The 21,672-nt window shown below is 57.0% G+C and overlaps 1 protein-coding gene across 1 annotated transcript in view; it reads right to left on the bottom strand.

Moving 5' to 3' along the window:
* Positions 1 to 688: 688 nt before the first annotated feature.
* Positions 689 to 21,672, bottom strand: part of pde9a (phosphodiesterase 9A) — a 58,682-nt gene continuing 37,698 nt past the window's right edge. The window contains exons 7-10 of the mRNA XM_041211937.1: positions 20,790 to 20,894; positions 15,822 to 15,950; positions 1,722 to 1,817; positions 689 to 739 (exon numbers count right to left, since the gene is read on the bottom strand). Coding sequence (XP_041067871.1) covers positions 689 to 739; positions 1,722 to 1,817; positions 15,822 to 15,950; positions 20,790 to 20,894 — 381 coding nt within the window. The remainder of the gene's footprint in view (positions 740 to 1,721; positions 1,818 to 15,821; positions 15,951 to 20,789; positions 20,895 to 21,672) is intronic.

Genomic DNA, 21,672 nt, shown 5'->3' with positions numbered 1-21,672 from the left:
CAAATCAAATAATATCAGAAAAATCCTGGGAGCAGCATTGGCAGAAGTGAGAATTGATCAGGGAATGTTGCCTGACTCCTGGTGCAGCCACAATGAAGTCTTGTTACTGGGGAAATGACCCACTCCCCTGTCTGGAGCTGCCCAGGGGGATGTGATAGCTTCAAAGCAGCCACTGCTGCAGACGGAGGCACAGTAATCCTTCCCACATGGAATCCTCGAGGGAAGAAGGATTATTCCCTGTGGATTCATAGAATGTCCTTCAATTATAGAGACAACATAAGAGACAACATATTAAACTCGTTCCAGGAACAAAGAATCCCATAAAATAGAGAAACAGACATTCCAAGAGACAGACAGACCTCCCCCCCTACCCCCGGGACATAGAGACAGACACCAACCCCTCCCCTCACTCCCCACCCCCCAGAGACAGAGGCACCCCCAGGGACAGACACCCAGCAGAGACAGACAAACCGACAGACACCACGCCACTTGCTGTTCTACTCTCACCCTCTGCCCCCTGGACACTGGTCTGACGATAGCAGGGTTGATATGAATTACTCTCTGCAAGCCCAACAAAACCCCCCCTTGTTAAACCACGGAGGGTAGAATGAATGAGAATATTCCGTTACTGAAATTCCAGATCTGATTCCCAGTGAGCTGCTCACCTCAGACTATTCCCATTCCAGCTTCACTTCTTCTTGTTGCCAGTGGTTACAGGTTCGTGCTTTTTCTTATGAATCTAAAAATGAAAATATTCAGGAAGTTTAAAATCAGCCAGGATTGAACTGACCTAAGGGAGTCTGTCATTGGCTGACTGATCACTAGACAATGTTACTCAACCAATCAGATGAACAGCACAAGATGCACCAAAAAAACATGAATTAGCAAATTGGACAGAACAGGAAAGGGTGGGACAGCGAGACTTGGGAGCTGGACAATAACAGGTGGAGGGCGATAGTGAATGGGAGGGGGAAGGGAGGGAAGTGGAGGGGAAGGGGAGGGGAGGGGAAGTGGGAGGGAGGGGAGGGGAAGTGGAGGGAGGGGAGGGGAAGTGGAGGGAGGGGAGGGGAAGTGGAGTGGAGGGGAGGGGGAAGGGAGGGAAGGGGAGGGAAGGGGAGGGGAGGGGAAGTGGGGGGAGGGGAGGGGAGGGGAAGTGGAGGGGAGGGGGGGAGGGGAAGTGGAGGGAGGGGAGGGGAAGTGGAGGGGAGGGGGAGGGGAAGTGGAGTGGAGGGGAGGGAAGGGGAGGGGAGGGGAAGTGGGGGGAGGGGAGGGGAGGGGAAGTGGGGGGAGGGGAGGGGAAGTGGAGGGGAGGGGAGGGGAGGGGAAGTGGAGGGGAGGGGGAGGGGGAGGGGGAGGGGATGGGGGGGGAGGGGAGGGGGGGGGGAGGGGAGGGGGGGAGGGGGGGGAGGGGAGGGGGGGGAGGGGAGGGAGGGGAGGGGGGAGGGGAGGAGGGGGGAGGGGAGGGGGAGGGGAGGAGGGGGGGGAGGGGGAGGGGAGGGGAGGAGGAGGGGAGGAGGGGAGGAGGGGAGGGGAGGGGAGGAGGATGGGAGGAGGGGAGGGGAGGGGAGGGGGAGGAGGAGGGGGAGGGGAGGAGGAGGGGAGGAGGGGAGGGGAGGGGAGGGGAGGGGAGTAGGTGAGGAGGGGGGCGGGGGAGTGATGGGAGTGGAGAGAAAGGGAAGGAGGGAGACAGGGAAGGGGAGGAGGGGGCAGATTAATTGTACCTCAGTGGCAGCATCATCAATTTGCTTTAACTCCTGATAGCGGTCACGTGAATCTCGGAGGGGCTGCACCATCATTTCTTCAATCTGAGGGAAGAGCTGAATTCAGAGGGATCGAGTCAGCAACAGTTAATCGACGGAAAGAGAGAATCTCTCTGTATGTTTGTGAAAGTCTCAGTGGGATTCACAGCCCCTCATTACTCATGTTCCCAATCCCTAAACACAGGCCGGGATCTACCCCCTCACGCTGGGATCTACCCCCTCAGGCCGGGATCTACCCCCTCAGGCCGGGATCTACCCCCTCAGGCCGGGATCTACCCCCTCAGGCCGGGATCTACCCCCTCAGGCCGGGATCTACCCCCTCAGGCCGGGATCTACCCCCTCAGGCCGGGATCTACCCCCTCAGGCCGGGATCTACCCCCTCAGGCCGGGATCTACCCCCTCAGGCCGGGATCTACCCCCTCACGCTGGGATCTACCCCCTCAGGCCGGGATCTACCCCCTCAGGCCGGGATCTACCCCCTCAGGCCGGGATCTACCCCCTCAGGCCGGGATCTACCCCCCTCAGGCCGGGATCTACCCCCTCAGGCCGGGATCTACCCCCTCAGGCCGGGATCTACCCCCTCAGGCCGGGATCTACCCCCCTCACGCTGGGATCTACCCCCTCAGGCCGGGATCTACCCCCTCAGGCCGGGATCTACCCCCTCAGGCCGGGATCTACCCCCTCAGGCCGGGATCTACCCCCTCAGGCCGGGATCTACCCCCTCAGGCCGGGATCTACCCCCCTCAGGCCGGGATCTACCCCCTCACGCTGGGATCTACCCCCTCGGGCCGGGATCTACCCCCTCAGGCCGGGATCTACCCCCTCAGGCCGGGATCTACCCCCTCAGGCCGGGATCTACCCCCTCAGGCCGGGATCTACCCCCTCAGGCCGGGATCTACCCCCTCAGGCCGGGATCTACCCCCTCAGGCCGGGATCTACCCCCTCAGGCCGGGATCTACCCCCTCAGGCCGGGATCTACCCCCCTCAGGCCAGGATCTACCCCCTCAGGCCGGGATCTACCCCCTCAGGCCGGGATCTACCCCCTCAGGCCGGGATCTACCCCCTCAGGCCGGGATCTACCCCCTCAGGCCAGGATCTACCCCCTCAGGCCGGGATCTACCCCCTCAGACTGGGATCTACCCCCTCAGGCCGGGATCTACCCCCTCAGGCCGGGATCTACCCCCTCAGGCCGGGATCTACCCCCTCAGGCCGGGATCTACCCCCTCTGGCCAGGATCTACCCCCTCAGGCCGGGATCTACCCCCTCAGGCCAGGATCTACCCCCTCAGGCCGGGATCTACCCCCTCAGGCCAGGATCTACCCCCTCAGGCCGGGATCTACCCCCTCAGGCCGGGATCTACCCCCTCAGGCCGGGATCTACCCCCTCAGGCCGGGATCTACCCCCTCAGGCCGGGATCTACCCCCTCAGGCCAGGATCTACCCCCTCAGGCCGGGATCTACCCCCTCAGGCCGGGATCTACCCCCTCAGGCCGGGATCTACCCCCTCAGGCTGGGATCTACCCCCTCAGGCTGGGATCTACCGCCTCTGGCCGGGATCTACCCCCTCAGGCTGGGATCTACCCCCTCAGGCTGGGATCTACCCCCTCTGGCCAGGATCTACACCTCAAGCCAGGATCTACCCCTCAGGCCGGGATCTACCCTCACAGGCCAGGATCTACCCTTGAGGTCGGGATCTTGCCCTCAGGCTGGGATCTACGCCTCAGGCTGGGATCTACTCCTGTGGCTGGGATCTATCCCTGAGGGATCTGTTCCTGAGGTAGGGATTAGGTTTGTCGATCTAGGCCCAGTAGAGTGAGTGGAGATAAACAAGGAGAGAAGATAATTACTCAGAAAAACAAGAGAATCTGGAATTTTCAGAAATATCTGACCTACACCCTGTACCATATGAACATGAGAAACAGGAACAGGAATAGGCCATTCGGCCCCTCGAGCCTGCTCCGCCATTCAATAAGGCCATGGCCGATCTTCTTGTGTTTTGATTTCCACATTCCCATCTACACCTGATAACCTTTGATTCCCTAACAAGAATCTATCTACCTCTGCTTCAGAAGGCAGTGGTGATGGGTCACTGAATATTTTTAAGGCAGAGAGTCCCAAAGTCACACAACCCTCTGAGAGAAAAAAATTCTCCTCATCTCTGTCCTAAAAGGGTGATCCCTAATTTTAAAACACTGCCCCTAGTTCTGGACTCGCCCACAAGAGGAAACATCCTTTCCACATCCACCTTGTCAGGACCATTCAGGATCTTGTAAACTTCAATCAAATCACCCCTCACTCTTCTAAACTCCAGTGGAAACAAGCCCAGTCTGTCCAACCTTTCCTCATAAGACAATCCACTCATTCCAGGTATCAATCTAGTAAACCTCCTCTGAACCACCTCCAACACATTTACATCCTTCCTTAAATAAGGAGACCAAAACTGCACACGGTATTCGAGGTGCGGTCTCACCAATGCCTTGTATAACTGAAGCATAATATCCTTACTTTTATGTTCAATTTCTGTCATAATAAATGATAGCATTCCATTAGCTTCAATCAGCAATCGAACATCAGATCTACTAACTGACATTACCCAGCAGATAATCTTAAGATCAAAAATTCTCATTACTGACTGTATACCAGTGATTGTGTAATCACTTGTGGGAATGAATGAGTGAGTGTTTAACTGTCTGAGTGAGTATATGCATGGGGTGTGCATGTGGATGGGGGGTGTGTGGGTGAAGGTTGTGGGTGGGGGTGTATGGGTGGGGGGTAGGCGTATGTGGGTGGGGGTGGGGATGTCTGTAGGTGGGTGTGGGTTTGGGGGTTGTGGGGGTGAGGATGTATGTGTGGGTGGACGTATGCGGTTGGAGGGTTAATTGGGTGGAATTGTTGGTGTGGGGGGTATGTGTGGGTGGGGGGGCGGTGTCGGTGGGGGGTGGGGGGGTATGTGGGTGGGGGTGTGTGGGTGTGTGTGTGTGTGTGAGAGCACTGGTTATCAGAGGAGCGCAGTCAGAACCAAGTTTGTGGCAGCATGAGCTGTACAGGAGGGGAGGAAGAAGAAAGGAAGAGCTATAGTGATAGGGGATTCATTGGTTAGGGGAGCAGACAGGCATTTCTGTGGCTGTACACGTGACTCCAGGATGGTGTGTTGCCTCCTTGGTGCCAGGATCAAGGATATCACAGAGCGGCTACAGGACATTCTTCTGGGGGAGGGTGAACAGCCAGAGGTCGTGATCCATACTGGGACCAATGACTTAGGTAGGAAGGGGGATGGGATCCTGCAATCAGAATTTAGAGAGCTAGGTAGAAAATTAGCAAGCAGGACCTCTAATGAGGTAATCTCCGGATTGCTCCCAGTACCACGTGCCGGTGAGTACAGAGATGGAGGATAAGGCAGATGAATGCGTGGCTGGAAAGATGGTGCAGGAGGGAGGGCTTCAGATTCCTGGGACACTGGGACTGGCTCTGGGGGAGATGGCACCTGTACAAGCCAGACGGGTTGCACTTGAACAGAGCTGGGACTGAGTGCCTTGTGTGGTGCTTTGCCAGTGTTGTTGGGAGGGTTTTAAACTAACTCGGCAGGGGTGTGGTAACCAAGAGAAAATATTAGAGAGGAATACCAGGGGAGGGAGGGACAGATAGCACCAGTACAGAGAATAGTAAGTTAATAAGTAAAGTCGGGGTAAGGGAGAAAGTAACAAAATCCAAATCAGGGTTACTATGCATGTATGTGAATGTATGGAACATAGTAAATAAGATTGGGGAGTTACAGGTACAGATTGCCATGTGGAAATATGATGTTGTGGTGATAACAGAGACCTGGCTCAAGGAAGGACAGAACTGGGTGTTAAATATTCCAGGGTACAAGGTGTTCAGAAGAGATAGGAAAGGGGGAGGGGTGGCAGTATTGGTTAAGGAGAGCATTGCAGTGCTGGAGAAAGAGGATGTCCCAGAGGATTCGAGGACAGAATCAATTTGGCCAAAGCTAAGGAACAAAAAGAGTTAACTTACCTTGCTCGGTGTTGTCTATAGATCACCAACTACTGAGAAGGATGTAGAAGAACAAATTTGCTGGGATATTACAGAGAGATGCAGGCATTATAGAGTAGTTATAATGGGGTCCTTAATTACCTGAATGTAGACTGGGACAGTGGTGGTGTAAAGGGTGGAGAGGGGCAAAAGTTCCCACATTGTGTTGAAGAGAATTTTTGACAGCAGTATGTGTCCAATCCAACAAGAAAAGGCACTGTTAGACCTGGTTCTTGAAATGAGGTGAGCCAGGTAGATTAAGTGTTATTGGGGGAACATTTAGGAGACAGTGATCATTGTATTGTATGTTTTAGGATTATGATAGAAAAGGATGATGGGAAATCCAGAGTAAAAATAATTAACTGGACAAGAGCTGACTTAATGGGGAAGAATGGAGCTGGGCCAAAGCTGGACTGGAACGAAAGAATGGCAGGAAAAACTGTAGCTGAACAATGAGCTACCTTCAAAAAAGAATTGGTTCGGGCACAGTCAAGGTATAATCCATTGATAGGGAAAGGTAGGACAAACAAATCCAGAGCTCCCTGGATGAAAAAAGGAGATTGAAATTAAGATAAATAAGAAAAAGTGTGCTTATGACAGGTGTCAGGTAGAAAATACAATTGAGAACCAAGAGGAATACAGAAGGTCCAGAGGGGAGGTGAAAAAGTATATTAGAGAAGCGAAGCGAAGTTTTCAGAAAAGACTGGCAGCCATCATAAAGGGGAATCCCAAAGTCTGAAACGAAGAATCTGAAGAAGTGTCATACGGACTTGAAACATTATCTCTGTCTCTCTCTCCACAAATGCTGTCAGACCTGCTGAGTTTTTCTAGCATTTTTTGTTTTCGTTTCAGATTTCCAGCATCCGCAGTACTTTGCCTTTATTTTAGTGTATCCCAAAGTCTTCTATAGGCATAATAGGCATATAAATAGTACAAGTGTGGTAAAAGGAGGAGTAAGGCCAAGTAGAGACCTAAAGGAAATTTACACATGGAAGGGGCCATGTCTGAGGTATTAAATGAATACTTTACATCAGTCTTTACCAAGCAGATAGATGTTACTCAGGCCATGGTGACAGACGAGGAAACTCTGTCACTAGAAGGATTCAAAATTGATAAGGAGGAAGTGTTGAATGGACTGTTGGTACTTAAAGTTGACAAAGCACTGAGACTGGATGAGCTGCATTCAAGGCCATTGAAGGAAGTAAGAGCAGAAATTGCAGGGGCACTGGCCATAATCCTTCAGTCTTCCCTAGACTCAGGAGTGGTGCCAGAGGACTGGAGAATTGCAAACATTTTGCCCTTATTCAAAGAAGGTTGTAAGGATAAGTCCAGCAATTACAGACCAGTCAGTTTAACTTCAGTGGTGGCCAAGATTCTAGAAACAATTATTCGGGACAGAATTAGTAGTCACATGGAAAAATATGGCTTGATAAGGAAGAGCCAGCGTGGATTTCTAAAGGCGAAATCATGTTTAACTAACTTGCTGGAGTTTTTTGAAGAGGTAATGGAAAAGTTCGATGAGGATAATGCTGTTGATATGATGTACAAGGACTTTGGAAAGGCATTTGATACAGTGCCACACAACTGACTTGTGAGAAAAGTTATTGCTCATGGAATAAAGGGGACAGTAGCAACATGGATGCAAAATTGGCTGAAAAATAGGAAGCAGAGAGTAATGTGTGTGGGGGTGTGTGTGGGGGTGTGTGTGGGAGTGTGTGTGGGGGTGTGTGTGGGGGTGTGTGTGGGAGTGTGTGTGGGGGTGTGTGTGGGGGTGTGTGTGGGGGTGTGTGTGGGAGTGTGTGTGGGGGTGTGTGTGGGGGTGTGTGTGGGGTGTGTGTGGGGGTGTGTGTGGGGTGTGTGTGGGGGTGTGTGTGGGGTGTGTGTGGGGGTGTGTGTGGGAGTGTGTGTGGGGGTGTGTGTGGGGGTGTGTGTGGGGTGTGTGTGGGGGTGTGTGTGGGGGTGTGTGTGAAGTGTGTGTGTGGGTGTGTGTGGGAGTGTTTGTGGGGGTGTATGTGGGGTGTGTGTGGGGGTGTGAGGGAGTGTGTGTGTGGGTGTGTGTGTGGGTGTGTGTGTGGGGGTGTGTGGGGCTGTGTGTGAAGTGTGTGTGTGTGGGTGTGTGTGGGGATGTGGGGGTGTGTGTGGGAGTGTGTGTGGGAATGTGTGTGGGGGTGTGTGTGGGGGTGTGTGGGTGTGTGTGTGGGTGTGTGTGTGGGAGTGTGTGTGGGGGTGTGTGCGGGGGTGTGTGTGGGAGTGTGTGTGGGAATGTGTGTGGGGGTGTGTGTGGGGGTGTGTGGGTGTGTGTGTGGGTGTGTGTGTGGGAGTGTGTGTGGGGGTGTGTGTGGGGGTGTGTGGGAGTGTGGGTGTGTGTGGAGTGTGTGTGGAGTGTGTGTGTGGTGGTGTGTGGGAGTCTGTGTGGGGGAGTGTGTGTGGGGGTGTGTGTTGGGGTGTGTGTGGGAGTGTGTGTGGGGGTGTGTGTGGGAGTGTGTGCGGGGGTGTGTGTGGGGGTGTGTGTGGGAGTGTGTGTGGGGGTGTGTGTGGGGTGTGTGTGGGGGTGTGTGTGAAGTGTGTGTGTGGGTGTGTGTGGGGGTGTGTGTGTGGGTGTGTGTGGGTGTGTGTATGGGGGTGTGTGTCGGGGGTGTGTGTGGGGGTGTGTGTGGGGGTGTGTGTGGGATTGTGTGGGGGAGTGTGTGTGGGGATGTGCGGGGTTGTGTGTGGGAGTGTGTGGGGATGTGTGTGGGAGTGTGTGTGGGTGTGTGTGTGGGGATGTGTGTGGGGGTGTGTGCGGGGGTGTGTGTGGGGGTGTGTGTGGGAGTGTGTGTGGGAGTGTATGTGGGAGTGTGTGTAGGAGTGTGTGTGTGGGTGTGTGTGTGGGAGTGTGTGTGGGGGTGTGTGTGGGGGTGTGTGGGGGTGTGTGTGGGAGTGTGTGTGAGGGTGTGTGTGGGGGTGTGTGTGGGGTGTGTGTGGGGGTGTGTGTGGGGGTGTGTGTGAAGTGTGTGTGTGGGTGTGTGTGGGAGTGTTTGTGGGGGTGTATGTGGGGTGTGTGTGGGGGTGTGAGGGAGTGTGTGTGTGGGTGTGTGTGTGGGGGTGTGTGGGTGTGTGTGTGGGTGTGTGTGTGGGGGTGTGTGTGGGGGAGTGTGTGTGGGGGTGTGTGTGAAGTGTGTGTGTGTGGGTGTGTGTGGGGGTGTGTGTGGGGATGTGGGGGTGTGTGTGGGAGTGTGTGTGGGGGTGTGTGTGGGGGTGTGTGTGGGGGTGTGTGGGTGTGTGTGTGGGTGTGTGTGTGGGGGTGTGTGGGAGTGTGGGTGTGTGTGGAGTGTGTGTGGAGTGTGTGTGTGGTGGTGTGTGGGAGTGTGTGTGGGGGAGTGTGTGTGGGGGTGTGTGTTGGGATGTGTGTGGGAGTGTGTGTGGGAGTGTGTGTGGGATTGTGTGTGGGAGTGTGTGTGGGGGTGTGTGTGGGGTGTGTGTGGGGGTGTGTGTGAAGTGTGTGTGTGGGTGTGTGTGGGGGTGTGTGTGGGGGTGTGTGTGTGGGGGTGTGTGTGAAGTGTGTGTGGGGGTGTGTGTGGGATTGTGTGGGGGAGTGTGTGTGGGGATGTGCGGGTTTTTGTGTGTGGGAGTGTGTGGGGATGTGTGTGGGAGTGTGTGTGGGTGTGTGGGGATGTGTGTGGGGGTGTGTGCGGGGGTGTGTGTGGGGGTGTGTGTGGGAGTGTGTGTGGGAGTGTATGTGGGAGTGTGTGTAGGAGTGTGTGTGTGGGTGTGTGTGTGGGAGTGTGTGTGGGGGTGTGTGTGGGGGTGTGTGTGAGGGTGTGTGGGGGTGTGTGTGGGGGTGTGTGTGAGGGTATATGTGGGAGTGTGTGGGGGAGTGTGTGTGGGGGAGTGTGTGTGGGGGTGTGTGTGGGAGTGTGTGCGGGTGTGTGTGGGGGTGTGTGTGGGGATGTGTGTGGGGGTGTGTGCGGGGGTGTGTGTGGGGGTGTGTGTGGGAGTGTGTGTGGGAGTGTATGTGGGTGTGTGTGTGGGGGTGTGTGTGGGATTGTGTGTGGGAGTGTATGTGGGGGTGTGTGTGGGAGTATGTGTGTGGGGTTGTGTGTGGGAGTGTGTGTGGGGGTGTGTGTGTGGGTGTGTGTGTGGGAGTGTGTGTGGGGGTGTGTGTGGGAGAGTGTGTGGGAGTGTGTGTGGTGGTGTGTGAGGGGGTGTGTGTGTGGGGGTGTGTGTGGGGGAGTGTGTGTGGGGGTGTGTGTGGGGGTGTGTGCGGGGGTGTGTGTGTGGGAGTGTGTGTGGGGGTGTGTGTGGGAGTGTGTGTGGGAGTGTGTGTGGGGGTGTGGGGCTGTGTGTGGGGGAGTGTGTGTGGGAGAGGGTGTGGGACTGTGTGTGTGGGAGTGTGTGTGGGGGAGTGTGTGTGGGGGTGTGTGTGGGGGTGTGTGTGGGAGTGTGTGTGGGGGTGTGTGTGGGGGTGTGTGCGGGGGAGTGTGCGGGGAATGTGTGTGGGGGGGGTGTGTGGGGGGGTGTGTGTGGGGGTGTGTGGGGGTGTGTGTGGGGGAGTGTGTGTGGGAGTGGGTGTGGGGGTGTGTGGGGGAGTGTGTGTGGGGGTGTGTGTGGGAGTGTGTGTGGGGGTGTGTGTGGGGGTGTGTTTGGGGGTGTGTGCGGGGGTGTGTGCGGGAGTGTGTGTGGGGGTGTGTGGGGGAGTGTGTGTGGGGGTGTGTGTGGGGGTGTGTGTGGGAGTGTGTGCGGGGGTGTGTGTGGGGTGTGTGTGGGGGTGTGTGTGGGGTGTGTGTGGGGGTGTGTGTGGGGGTGTGTGTGAAGTGTGTGTGTGGGTGTGTGTGGGAGTGTTTATGGGGGTGTATGTGGGGTGTGTGTGGGGGTGTGAGGGAGTGTGTGTGTGGGTGTGTGTGTGGGGGTGTGTGGGTGTGTGTGTGGGTGTGTGTGTGGGGGTGTGTGGGGGTGTGTGTGAAGTGTGTGTGTGTGGGTGTGTGTGGGGGTGTGTGTGGGGATGTGGGGGTGTGTGTGGAGTGTGTGTGGGAATGTGTGTGGGGGTGTGTGTGGGGGTGTGTGGGTGTGTGTGTGGGTGTGTGTGTGGGGGTGTGTGGGTGTGTGTGTGGGTGTGTGTGTGGGGGTGTGTGGGTGTGTGTGTGTGGGTGTGTGTGGGGGTGTGTGTGGGGGTGTGTGTGGGGATGTGGGGGTGTGTGTGGGAGTGTGTGTGGGAATGTGTGTGGGGGTGTGTGTGGGGGTGTGTGGGAGTGTGGGTGTGTGTGGAGTGTGTGTGGAGTGTGTGTGTGGTGGTGTGTGGGAGTGTGTGTGGGGGAGTGTGTGTGGGGGTGTGTGTGGGAGTGTGTGTGGGAGTGTGTGTGGGAGTGTGTGTGGGGGTGTGTGTGGGGTGTGTGTGAAGTGTGTGTGTGGGTGTGTGTGTTGGGTGTGTGTGTGGGTGTGTGTGTGGGGGTGTGTGTGGGATTGTGTGGGGGAGTGTGTGTGGGGATGTGTGGGGTTGTGTGTGTGGGAGTGTGTGGGGATGTGTGTGGGAGTGTGTGTGGGAGTGTGTGTGGGTGTGTGTGTGGGGATGTGTGTGGGGGTGTGTGCGGGGGTGTGTGTGTGGGTGTGTGTGTGGGAGTGTGTGTGGGAGTGTATGTGGGAGTGTGTGTAGGAGTGTGTGTGTGGGTGTGTGTGTGGGAGTGTGTGTGGGGGTGTGTGTGGGGGTGTGTGTGGGGGTGTGTGGGGGTGTGTGTGGGGGTGTGTGTGAGGGTATATGTGGAGTGTGTGGGGGAGTGTGTGTGGGGGAGTGTGTGTGGGGGTGTGTGTGGGAGTGTGTGCGGGTGTGTGTGGGGGTGTGTGTGGGGATGTGTGTGGGGGCGTGTGCGGGGGTGTGTGTGGGGGTGTGTGTGGGAGTGTGTGTGGGAGTGTATGTGGGGGTGTGTGTGGGGGTGTGTGTGGGAGTGTGTGTGGGAGTGTATGTGGGGGTGTGTGTGGGAGTGTGTGTGTGGGGTTGTGTGTGGGAGTGTGTGTGGGGGTGTGTGTGTGGGTGTGTGTGTGGGAGTGTGTGTGGGGGTGTGTGTGGGAGAGTGTGTGGGAGTGTGTGTGGGGGTGTGTGAGGGGGTGTGTGTGTGGGGGTGTGTGTGGGGGAGTGTGTGTGGGGGTGTGTGTGGGGGTGTGTGCGGGGGTGTGTGTGTGGGATTGTGTGTGGGGGTGTGTGTGGGAGTGTGTGTGGGAGTGTGTGTGGGGGTGTGGGGCTGTGTGTGGGGGAGTGTGTGTGGGAGTGGGTGTGGGACTGTGTGTGTGGGAGAGTGTGTGGGGGAGTGTGTGGGGGTGTGTGTGGGGGTGTGTGTGGGGGTGTGTGCGGGGGAGTGTGCGGGGAATGTGTGTGGGGGGGTGTGTGGGGGGGTGTGTGTGGGGGTGTGTGGGGGTGTGTGTGGGGCAGTGTGTGTGGGAGTGGGTGTGGGGGTGTGTGGGGGAGTGTGTGTGGGGGTGTGTGTGGGAGTGTGTGTGGGGGTGTGTGTGGGGGTGTGTTTGGGGGTGTGTGCGGGAGTGGGTGTGGGGGTGTGTGGGGTAGTGTGTGTGGGGGTGTGTGTGGGTGTGTGTGTGGGAGTGTGTGCGGGTGTGTGTGTGGGGGTGTGTGCGGGGGTGTGTGTGGGGGTGTGTGTGGGGGGTGTGTGTGGGGGTGTGTGTGTGGGGGTGTGTGTGGGGGTCTGTGTTGGAGTGTGTGTGGGTGTGTGTGTGGGAGTGTGTGTGGGGTGTGTGTGGGGGTCTGTGTTGGAGTGTGTGTGGGGGGGTTGTGGGAGTGTGTGTGGGGGTGTGTGTGGGAGTATGTGTGGGGGTGTGTGTGGGTGTGTGTGAAGGGGTGTGTGAGAGGGTGTGTGTGGGAGTTTGTGTGAGAATGTGTGTGTGTGGGGGAGTGTGTGTGGGTGTGTGGTGGGGTGTGTGTAGGGGTGTGTGTGGGAGTGGGTGTGCGGGTGTGTGTGGGAGTGTGCCTGGGGGTGTGTGTGGGAGTGTGTGTGGGGGTGTGTGTGGGAGTGTGTGTGGGGATGGGTGTGGTGGTGTGTATGTGGGTGTGTGTGGGAGTGCATGTGTGGGAGTGTGTGTGGGGGTGTGTGTGGGGGTGTGTGTGGGGGTGTGTGTTGGGGTGTGTGTGCGAGTGTGTGTGGGGGTGTGTGTGGGGTGTGTGTTGGGGTGTGTGTGGGGGTGTGTGTGGGAGTGTGTGTGGGGGTGTGTGTTGGGGTGTGTGTGGGAGTGTGTGTGGGAGTGTGTGTGGGCGTGTGTGTGGGGGTGTGTGTGGGATGTGTGTGGGGGTGTGTGTGAAGTGTGTGTGTGGGTGTGTGTGGGGGTGTTGGGGTGTGTGTGGGAGTGTGTGTGGTGGTGTGTGTGGGTGTGTTTGTGGGGGTGTATGTGGGGTGTGTGTGGGGGTGTGAGGGAGTGTGTGTGTGGGTGTGTGTGTGGGGGTGTGTGGGTGTGTGTGTGAAGTGTGTGTGTGTGGGTGTGTGTGGGGGTGTGTGTGGGTGTGGGGGTGTGTGTGGGAGTGTGTGTGGGATTGTGTGTGGGGGTGTGTGTGGGAGTGTGTGTGGGGGTGTGTGTTGGGGTGTGTGTGGGAGTGTGTGTGGGAGTGTGTGTGGGCGTGTGTGTGGGGGTGTGTGTGGGATGTGTGTGGGGGTGTGTGTGAAGTGTGTGTGTGGGTGTGTGTGGGGGTGTTGGGGTGTGTGTGGGAGTGTGTGTGGTGGTGTGTGTGGGAGTGTTTGTGGGGGTGTATGTGGGGTGTGTGTGGGGGTGTGAGGGAGTGTGTGTGTGGGTGTGTGTGTGGGGGTGTGTGGGTGTGTGTGTGAAGTGTGTGTGTGTGGGTGTGTGTGGGGGTGTGTGTGGGGGTGTGGGGGTGTGTGTGGGAGTGTGTGTGGGATTGTGTGTGGGGTGTGTGTGGGAGTGTGGGTGTGTGTGGGTGTGTGTGGAGTGTGTGTGTGTGTGTGTGGAGTGTGTGTGGAGTGTGTGTGTGGTGGTGTGTGGGAGTGTGTGTGGGGTGTGTGTTGGGGTGTGTGTGGGAGTGTGTGTGGGAGTGTTTGTGGGAGTGTGTGTGGGGGTGTGTGTGGGGGTGTGTGTGAAGTGTGTGTGTGGGTGTGTGTGGGGGTGTGTGTGGGAGTGTGTGTGGTGGTGTGTGTGGGAGTGTTTGTGGGGGTGTAAGTGGGGTGTGTGTGGGGGTGTGAGGGAGTGTGTGTGTGGGGGTGTGGGGGTGTGTGTGGGATTGTGTGTGGGGGTGTGTGTGGGAATGTGTGTAGGGGTGTGTGTGGGAATGTGTGTGGGGGTGTGTGTGGGGGTGTGTGGGAGTGTGGGTGTGTGTGGAGTGTGTGTGGAGTGTGTGTGTGGTGGTGTGTGGGAGTGTGTGTGGGGGTGTGTGTTGGGGTGTGTGTGTGGTGGTGTGTGGGTGTGTGTGTGGGGCTGTGTGTGGGACTGGGTGTGGGAGTTTGTGTGGGGGAGTGTGTGTGGGGGTGTGTGCGGGGTGGGTGTGGGGTTTTGTGTGGGGGAGTGTGTGTGGGGGAGTGTGTGTGGGGATGTGTGGGGGTGTGTGTGTGGGAGTGAGTGGGGATGTGTGTGGGAGTGTGTGTGGGTGTGTGTGTGGGGATGTGTGTGGGGGTGTGTGCGGGGGTGTGTGTGGGGGTGTGTGTGGGGGTGTGTGTGAGAGTGTATGTGGGAGTGTGTGTAGGAGTGTGTGTGGGGGGCTGTGTGTAGGAGTGTGTGTGGGGGTGTGTGTGTGGGTGTGTGTGTGAGTGTGTGTGGGGGTGTGTGTGTGGGGGTGTGTGGGGGTGTGTGTGGGGGTGTGTGTGAGGGTATGTGTGGGAGTGTGTGGGGGAGTGTGTGTGGGGGAGTGTGTGTGGGGGTGTGTGTGGGGGTGTGTGGGGGTGTGTGTGGGGGTGTGTGTGGGGATGTGTGTGGGGGTGTGTGCGGGGGTGTGTGTGGGGGTGTGTGTGGGAGTGTGTGTGGGAGTGTATGTGGGTGTGTGTGTGGGGGTGTGTGTGGGAGTGTGTGTGGGAGTGTGTGTGGGGGTGTGTGTGGGAGTGTGTGTGTGGGTGTGTGTGGGAGAGTGTGTGGGAGTGTGTCTGGGGGTGTGTGAGGGGGTGTGTGTGTGGGGGTGTGTGTGGGGGAGTGTGTGTGGGGGTGTGTGTGGGGGTGTGTGTGGGGGTGTGTGCGGGTGTGTGTGTGGGGGGGGTGTGTGTGGGGGTGTGTGTGGGGGTGTGTGTGGGGGAGTGTGTGTGGGGGGTGTGTGTGGGGGTGTGTGTTGGGGAGTGTGTGTGGGAGTGGGTGTGGGGGTGTGTGCGGGGGTGTGTGCTGGAGTGGGTGTGGGGGTGTGTGGGGGAGTGTGTGTGGGGGTGTGTGCGGGGGTGTTTGTGGGAGTGTGTGAGGAGTGTGTGTGGGGGGTGTGTGTGGGGCTGTGTGTGTGGGGGTGTGTGGGGGAGTGTGTGTGGGTGTGTGTGTGGGGGTGTGTGTGTGGGGGTGTGTGGGGATGTGTGTGGGAGTGTGTGCGGGGGTGTGTGTGGGAGTGTGTGTGGGGGTGTGTGTGGGAATGTGTGCGGGGTGTGTGGGGGGGTGTGTGTGGGGGTGTGTGTGGGGGTGTGTGCGGGGGTATGTGGGGGGGGTGTGTATGTGGGTGTGTGCGGGGGTGTGTGTGGGAGTGTGTGCGGGGGTGTGTGTGGGAGTGTGTGCGGGGGTGTGTGTGGGGGTGTGTGTGGGGGTGTGTGTGGGAGTGTGTGTGGGAGTGTGTGTGGGGGTGTGTGTGGGGGAGTGTGTGCGGGGGTGTGTGTGGGAGTGTGTGCGGGGGTGTGTGTGGGAGTGTGTGTGGGGGTGTGTGTGGGGGTGTGTGTGGGAGTGTGTGTGGGAGTGTGTGTGGGGGTGTGTGTGGGGGTGTGTGTGGGGGAGTGTGTGCGGGGGTGTCTGTGGGTGTGTGTGTGGGAGTGTGTGTGGGGGTGTGTGTGGGGCTGTGTGTGGGAGTGTGTGTGGGGGTGTGTGTGGGGGTGTGTGTGGGGGTGTGTGTGGGGGTGTGTGTGGGGGTGTGTGTGGGTGTCTCACTCACTTTCGCCACCGTCTCAAACATGGGGATGAGGACGAACTTGATGAATCCGATCTGAGCCGTGGCTTTGGTCACTTTGTCCCGATCCATGAATGGGGCAATCGGGAGACCCTCGGATTTCTCCCGGTCACTCTGTGAATATCAAAGGAGAGGTGGGAGGGATCGGGAACATGGCAGTGAGTAAATACGGCCAGGGGTCCAGTGGGAGGAAGGTGAGGGAGGGGTTTACATTGGGAGGGGGATTTCAGTGGGAGGGGGTGTTTACAGTGGGAGGGGGTGTTTACGGTGGGAGGGGTATTTACAGTGGGAGGGGGTGTTTACAGTGGGAGGGGGTGTTTACGGTGGGAGGGGTATTTACAGTGGGAGGGGGTGTTTACAGTGGGAGGGGCTGTTTACAGTGGGAGGGGGTGTTTACAGTGGGAGGGGTATTTACAGTGGGAGGGGGTGTTTACAGTGGGAGGGGATGTTTACAGTGGGAGGGGTATTTACAGTGGGAGGGGGTGTTTACGGTGGGAGGGGTGTTTACAGTGGGAGGGCTTGTTTACAGTGGGAGGGGGTGTTTATGATGGGAGGGGTGTTTACAGTGGGAGGGGGTGTTTACAGTGGGAGGGGGTGTTTACGGTGGGAGGGGGTGTTTACGGTGTGAGGGGGTGTTTACAGTCGGAGGTGTGTTTACGGTGGGAGGGGGTGTTTACGGTGGGAAGGGGTGTTTACAGTGAGAGGGGGTGTTTACAGTGGGAGGGGGTATTTACGGTGGGAAGGGGTGTTTACAGTGGGAGGGGGTGTTTATGGTGGGAAGGGGTGTTTACCGTCGGAGGGGTGTTTACAGTGGGAGGGGGTGTTTACGGTGGGAAGGGGTGTTTACGGTGGGAGGGGTATTTACAGTGGGAAGGGGTGTTTACAGTGGGAGGGGGTGTTTACGGTGGGAGAGGTATTTACGGTGGGAGAGGTGTTTACGGTGGGAAGGGGTGTTTACGGTGGGAAGGGGTGTTTATGGTGGGAGGGGCTGTTTACAATGGGAGGGGGTGTTTACGGTGGGAGGGGGTGTTTATGGTGGGAGGGGCTGTTTACAATGGGAGGGGGTGTTTACGGTGGAGGGGGTGTTTACAGTGAGAGGGGGTGTTTACGGTGGGAGGGGGTGTTTATGGTGGGAGGGGGTGTTTACGGTGGGAGGGGGTGTTTACGGTGGGAGGGGGTATTTACGGTGGGAGGGGGTTTTTACAGTGGGAGGGGTATTTACGGTGGGAGGGGGTGTTTACAGTGGGAGAGGTATTTACGGTGGGAGGGGGTGTTTACAGTGGAAGGGGGTGTTTACGGTGGGAGGGGGTGTTTATGGTGGGAGGGGGTGTTTACAGTGGGTGGGGGTGTTTACGGTGGGAGGGGGTGTTTACAGTGGGAGGGGTATTTACAGTGGGAGGGGGTGTTTACAGTGGGAGGGGGTGTTTACGGTGGGAGGGGTATTTACGGTGGGAGGGGGTGTTTACAGTGGGAGGGGTATTTACGGTGGGAGGGGGTGTTTACAGTGGGAGGGGCTGTTTACAGTGGAGGGGTATTTACGGTGGGAGGGGTGTTTACGGTGGGAGGGGGTGTTTACAGTGGGAGGGGGTGTTTACAGTGGGAAGGGGTGTTTACGGTGGGAGGGGGTGTTTACGGTGGGAGGGGGTGTTTACAGTGGGAGGGGGTGTTTACGGTGGGAGGGGGTATTTACAGTGGGAGGGGCTGTTTACAGTGGGAGGGGTATTTACGGTGGGAGGGGGTGTTTACAGTGGGAGGGGGTGTTTATAGTGGTGGGGGTATTTACGGTGGGAGGGGGTGTTTACGGTGGGAGGGGGTGTTTACAGTGGGAGGGGGTGTTTACAGTGGGAGGGGTATTTACTTTGGGAAGGGGTGTTTACAGTGGGAGGGGTATTTACAGTGGGAAGGGGTGTTTACCGTCGGAGGGGTGTTTACAGTGGGAGGGGGTGTTTACGGTGGGAAGGGGTGTTTACGGTGGGAGGGGTATTTACGGTGGGAGGGGGTGTTTACAGTGGAAGGGGGTGTTTACGGTGGGAGGGGGTGTTTACGGTGGGAGGGGGTGTTTACAGTGGGAGGGGTATTTACAGTGGGAGGGGGTGTTTACAGTGGGAGGGGGTGTTTACGGTGGGAGGGGTATTTACGGTGGGAGGGGGTGTTTACAGTGGGAGGGGTATTTACGGTGGGAGGGGGTGTTTACAGTGGGAGGGGCTGTTTACAGTGGGAGGGGTATTTACGGTGGGAGGGGTGTTTACGGTGGGAGGGGTGTTTACGGTGGGAGGGGTATTTACGGTGGGAGGGGGTGTTACAGTGGGAGGGGGTGTTTATAGTGGGTGGGGTGTTTACAGTGGGAGGGGGGTGTTTACAGTGGGAGGGGGTGTTTACGGTGGGAGGGGGTGTTTACGGTGGGAGGGGGTGTTTACGGTGGGAGGGGGTATTTACAGTGGAGGGGCTGTTTACAGTGGGAGGGGTATTTACGGTGGGAGGGGGTGTTTACAGTGGGAGGGGGTGTTTACAGTGGGAGGGGGTATTTACAGTGGGAGGGGCTGTTTACAGTGGGAGGGGTATTTACAGTGGGAGGGGTATTTACAGTGGGAGGGGGGTGTTTACGGTGGGAGGGGTGTTTACGGTGGGAGGGGTGTTTACGGTGGGAGGGGGGTGTTTACAGTGGGAGGGGTATTTACGGTGGGAGGGGGTGTTTACAGTGGGAGGGGGTGTTTACAGTGGGAAGGGGTGTTTACGGTGGGAGGGGTGTTTACGGTGGGAGGGGTGTTTACAGTGGGAGGGGGTGTTTACGGTGGGAGGGGGTATTTACAGTGGGAGGGGCTGTTTACAGTGGGAGGGTATTTACGGTGGGAGGGGGTGTTTACGGTGGGAGGGGGGTGTTTACAGTGGGAGGGGGTGTTTACGGTGGGAGGGGGTATTTACAGTGGGAGGGGCTGTTTACAGTGGGAGGGTATTTACGGTGGGAGGGGTGTTTACAGTGGGAGGGGGTGTTTACAGTGGGAGGGGTATTTACGGTGGGAGGGGGTGTTTACAGTGGGAGGGGGTGTTTACAGTGGGAGGGGGTATTTACAGTGGGAGGGGCTGTTTACAGTGGGAGGGGTATTTACAGTGGGAGGGGTATTTACAGTGGGAGGGGGTGTTTACGGTGGGAGGGGTGTTTACGGTGGGAGGGGTGTTTACGGTGGGAGGGGGTGTTTACAGTGGGAGGGGTATTTACGGTGGGAGGGGGTGTTTACAGTGGGAGGGGGTGTTTACAGTGGGAAGGGGTGTTTACGGTGGGAGGGGGTGTTTACGGTGGGAGGGGGTGTTTACAGTGGGAGGGGGTGTTTACGGTGGGAGGGGGTATTTACAGTGGGAGGGGCTGTTTACAGTGGGAGGGGTATTTACGGTGGGAGGGGGTGTTTACGGTGGGAGGGGGTGTTTACAGTGGGAGGGGGTGTTTACGGTGGGAGGGGGTATTTACAGTGGGAGGGGCTGTTTACAGTGGGAGGGGTATTTACGGTGGGAGGGGTGTTTACAGTGGGAGGGGGTGTTTACAGTGGGAGGGGTATTTACGGTGGGAGGGGGTGTTTACAGTGGGAGGGGCCGTTTACAGTGGGAGGGGTATTTACGGTGGGAGGGGTGTTTACGGTGGGAGGGGGTGTTTACAGTGGGAGGGGGTGTTTACAGTGGGAAGGGGTGTTTACGGTGGGAGGGGGTGTTTACGGTGGGAGGGGGTGGTTTACAGTGGGAGGGGGTGTTTACGGTGGGAGGGGGTATTTACAGTGGGAGGGGCTGTTTACAGTGGGAGGGGTATTTACGGTGGGAGGGGTGTTTACAGTGGGAGGGGGTGTTTATAGTGGGTGGGGGTGTTTACGGTGGGAGGGGGTGTTTACGGTGGGAGGGGGTGTTTACAGTGGGAGGGGCTGTTTACAGTGGGAGCGGTATTTACTTTGGGAAGGGGTGTTTACGGTGGGAGGGGGTGTTTACAGTGGGAGGGGGTGTTAACAGTGGGAGGGGTTGTTAACGGTGGGAGGGGGTATTTACAGTGGGAGGGGCTGTTTACAGTGGGAGGGGTATTTACGGTGGGAGGGGTGTTTACAGTGGGAGGGGGTGTTTATAGTGGGTGGGGGTGTTTACGGTGGGAGGGGGTGTTTACGGTGGGAGGGGGTGTTTACAGTGGGAGGGGGTGTTTACAGTGGGAGCGGTATTTACTTTGGGAAGGGGTGTTTACAGTGGGAGGGGTGTTTACAGTGGGAGGGGTGTTTACGGTGGGAGGGGGTGTTTACAGTGGGAGGGGTATTTACAGTGGGAGGGGGTGTTTACAGTGGGAGGGGGTGTTTACGGTGGGAGGGGTATTTACGGTGGGAGGGGGTGTTTACAGTGGGAGGGGTATTTACAGTGGGAGGGGGTGTTTACAGTGGGAGGGGCTGTTTACAGTGGGAGGGGTATTTACGGTGGGAGGGGTGTTTACGGTGGGAGGGGTATTTACGGTGGGAGGGGGTGTTTACAGTGGGAGGGGGTGTTTATAGTGGGTGGGGGTGTTTACAGTGGGAGGGGGTGTTTACAGTGGGAGGGGGTGTTTACGGTGGGAGGGGGTGTTTACAGTGGGAGGGGGTGTTTACGGTGGGAGGGGGTATTTACAGTGGGAGGGGCTGTTTACAGTGGGAGGGGTATTTACGGTGGGAGGGGTTGTTTACAGTGGGAGGGGGTGTTTATAGTGGGTGGGGGTATTTACGGTGGGAGGGGGTGTTTACGGTGAGAGGGGGTGTTTACAGTGGGAGGGGGTGTTTACAGTGGGAGGGGTATTTACTTTGGGAAGGGGTGTTTACAGTCGGAGGGGTGTTTACAGTGGGAGGGAGTGTTTATGGTGGAGGGGGTGTTTACAGTGGGACGGGGTATTTACTGTGGAGGGGGTGTTTATGGCAGGCGGGGTGTTTAAAGTTACAGGGGGGCAATGAGAGGGTTCTTTACCTGCATGAAATATTCTTGTAGCAAACAATCCACCCAGGGTTCTGCCACCTCCATCGGCCTCACCTCGTTCGAGATGTCACAGCATTTTATCAAAACCATCTTCAGCTACAAAGAGAGAGAGGGAGAATTTACATGGGCTCCGAAACTCTGCCTCCACAGGGCATGGCACACACATGAACATATGAACAAGGAGCAGGAGGAGGCCACTTGGCCCCTCAAGCCAGTTCTGCCAATTAATAAGGTCATGGCTGATCTGATTGTAACATTAACCCCACATTCCTGCCTACCCCACCCCCCCCACCCCATGGTAACCTTTCACCCCCTTGTTGATCCAGAATCTATCCAGCTCTGCCTTAAATCTATTCAAAGAATCTCTTCCTCAACAAGCAATGTTAACAGAGTTCCAAAGACTCACTACGCTCTGAGAAAAATTTTCCTCATCTCTGTCTTCAAGGTGTTTTTGCTGTTACTTCCCCTTTGTAAACAGTGGTGGATTCCCCAACCCATCAGGTTACTTCTGGTGCAATTTCTATCATTAACACCACAGCAAACTCGAGATAGGGTGAGCTCAAAGGGTTACTTTATTGTACACACACTCAAAACATAGGACGGGGTGATGCTACATCGCCTCCGGTACATTTATACAATAAAGGAGGGATAAGGGAAAGAAAGAGGTATAGGGCAAAGACCATGGGAAGGATAAGAATTATTATTTCACATGAGTCCAGAGTCCAGAATCAGAGTCCACTGGTGTGTTCCTTCACAGGGATTGGCAGGTTGAAGACTGATGCTGGATGATCCACTTTTGCAGTAGAGATGACTTCCCAGATGCGATAGGCCTACAGAGAAGGATCTTGTTGATGCTGGTGCAGAATTTCAAAAG

The sequence above is a fragment of the Carcharodon carcharias genome, chromosome 18 (genome assembly GCF_017639515.1).
Source record: "Carcharodon carcharias isolate sCarCar2 chromosome 18, sCarCar2.pri, whole genome shotgun sequence".
Taxonomy (NCBI): Eukaryota; Metazoa; Chordata; class Chondrichthyes; order Lamniformes; family Lamnidae; genus Carcharodon; species Carcharodon carcharias.
This window is presented reverse-complemented; position numbering and strand designations above follow the sequence as displayed.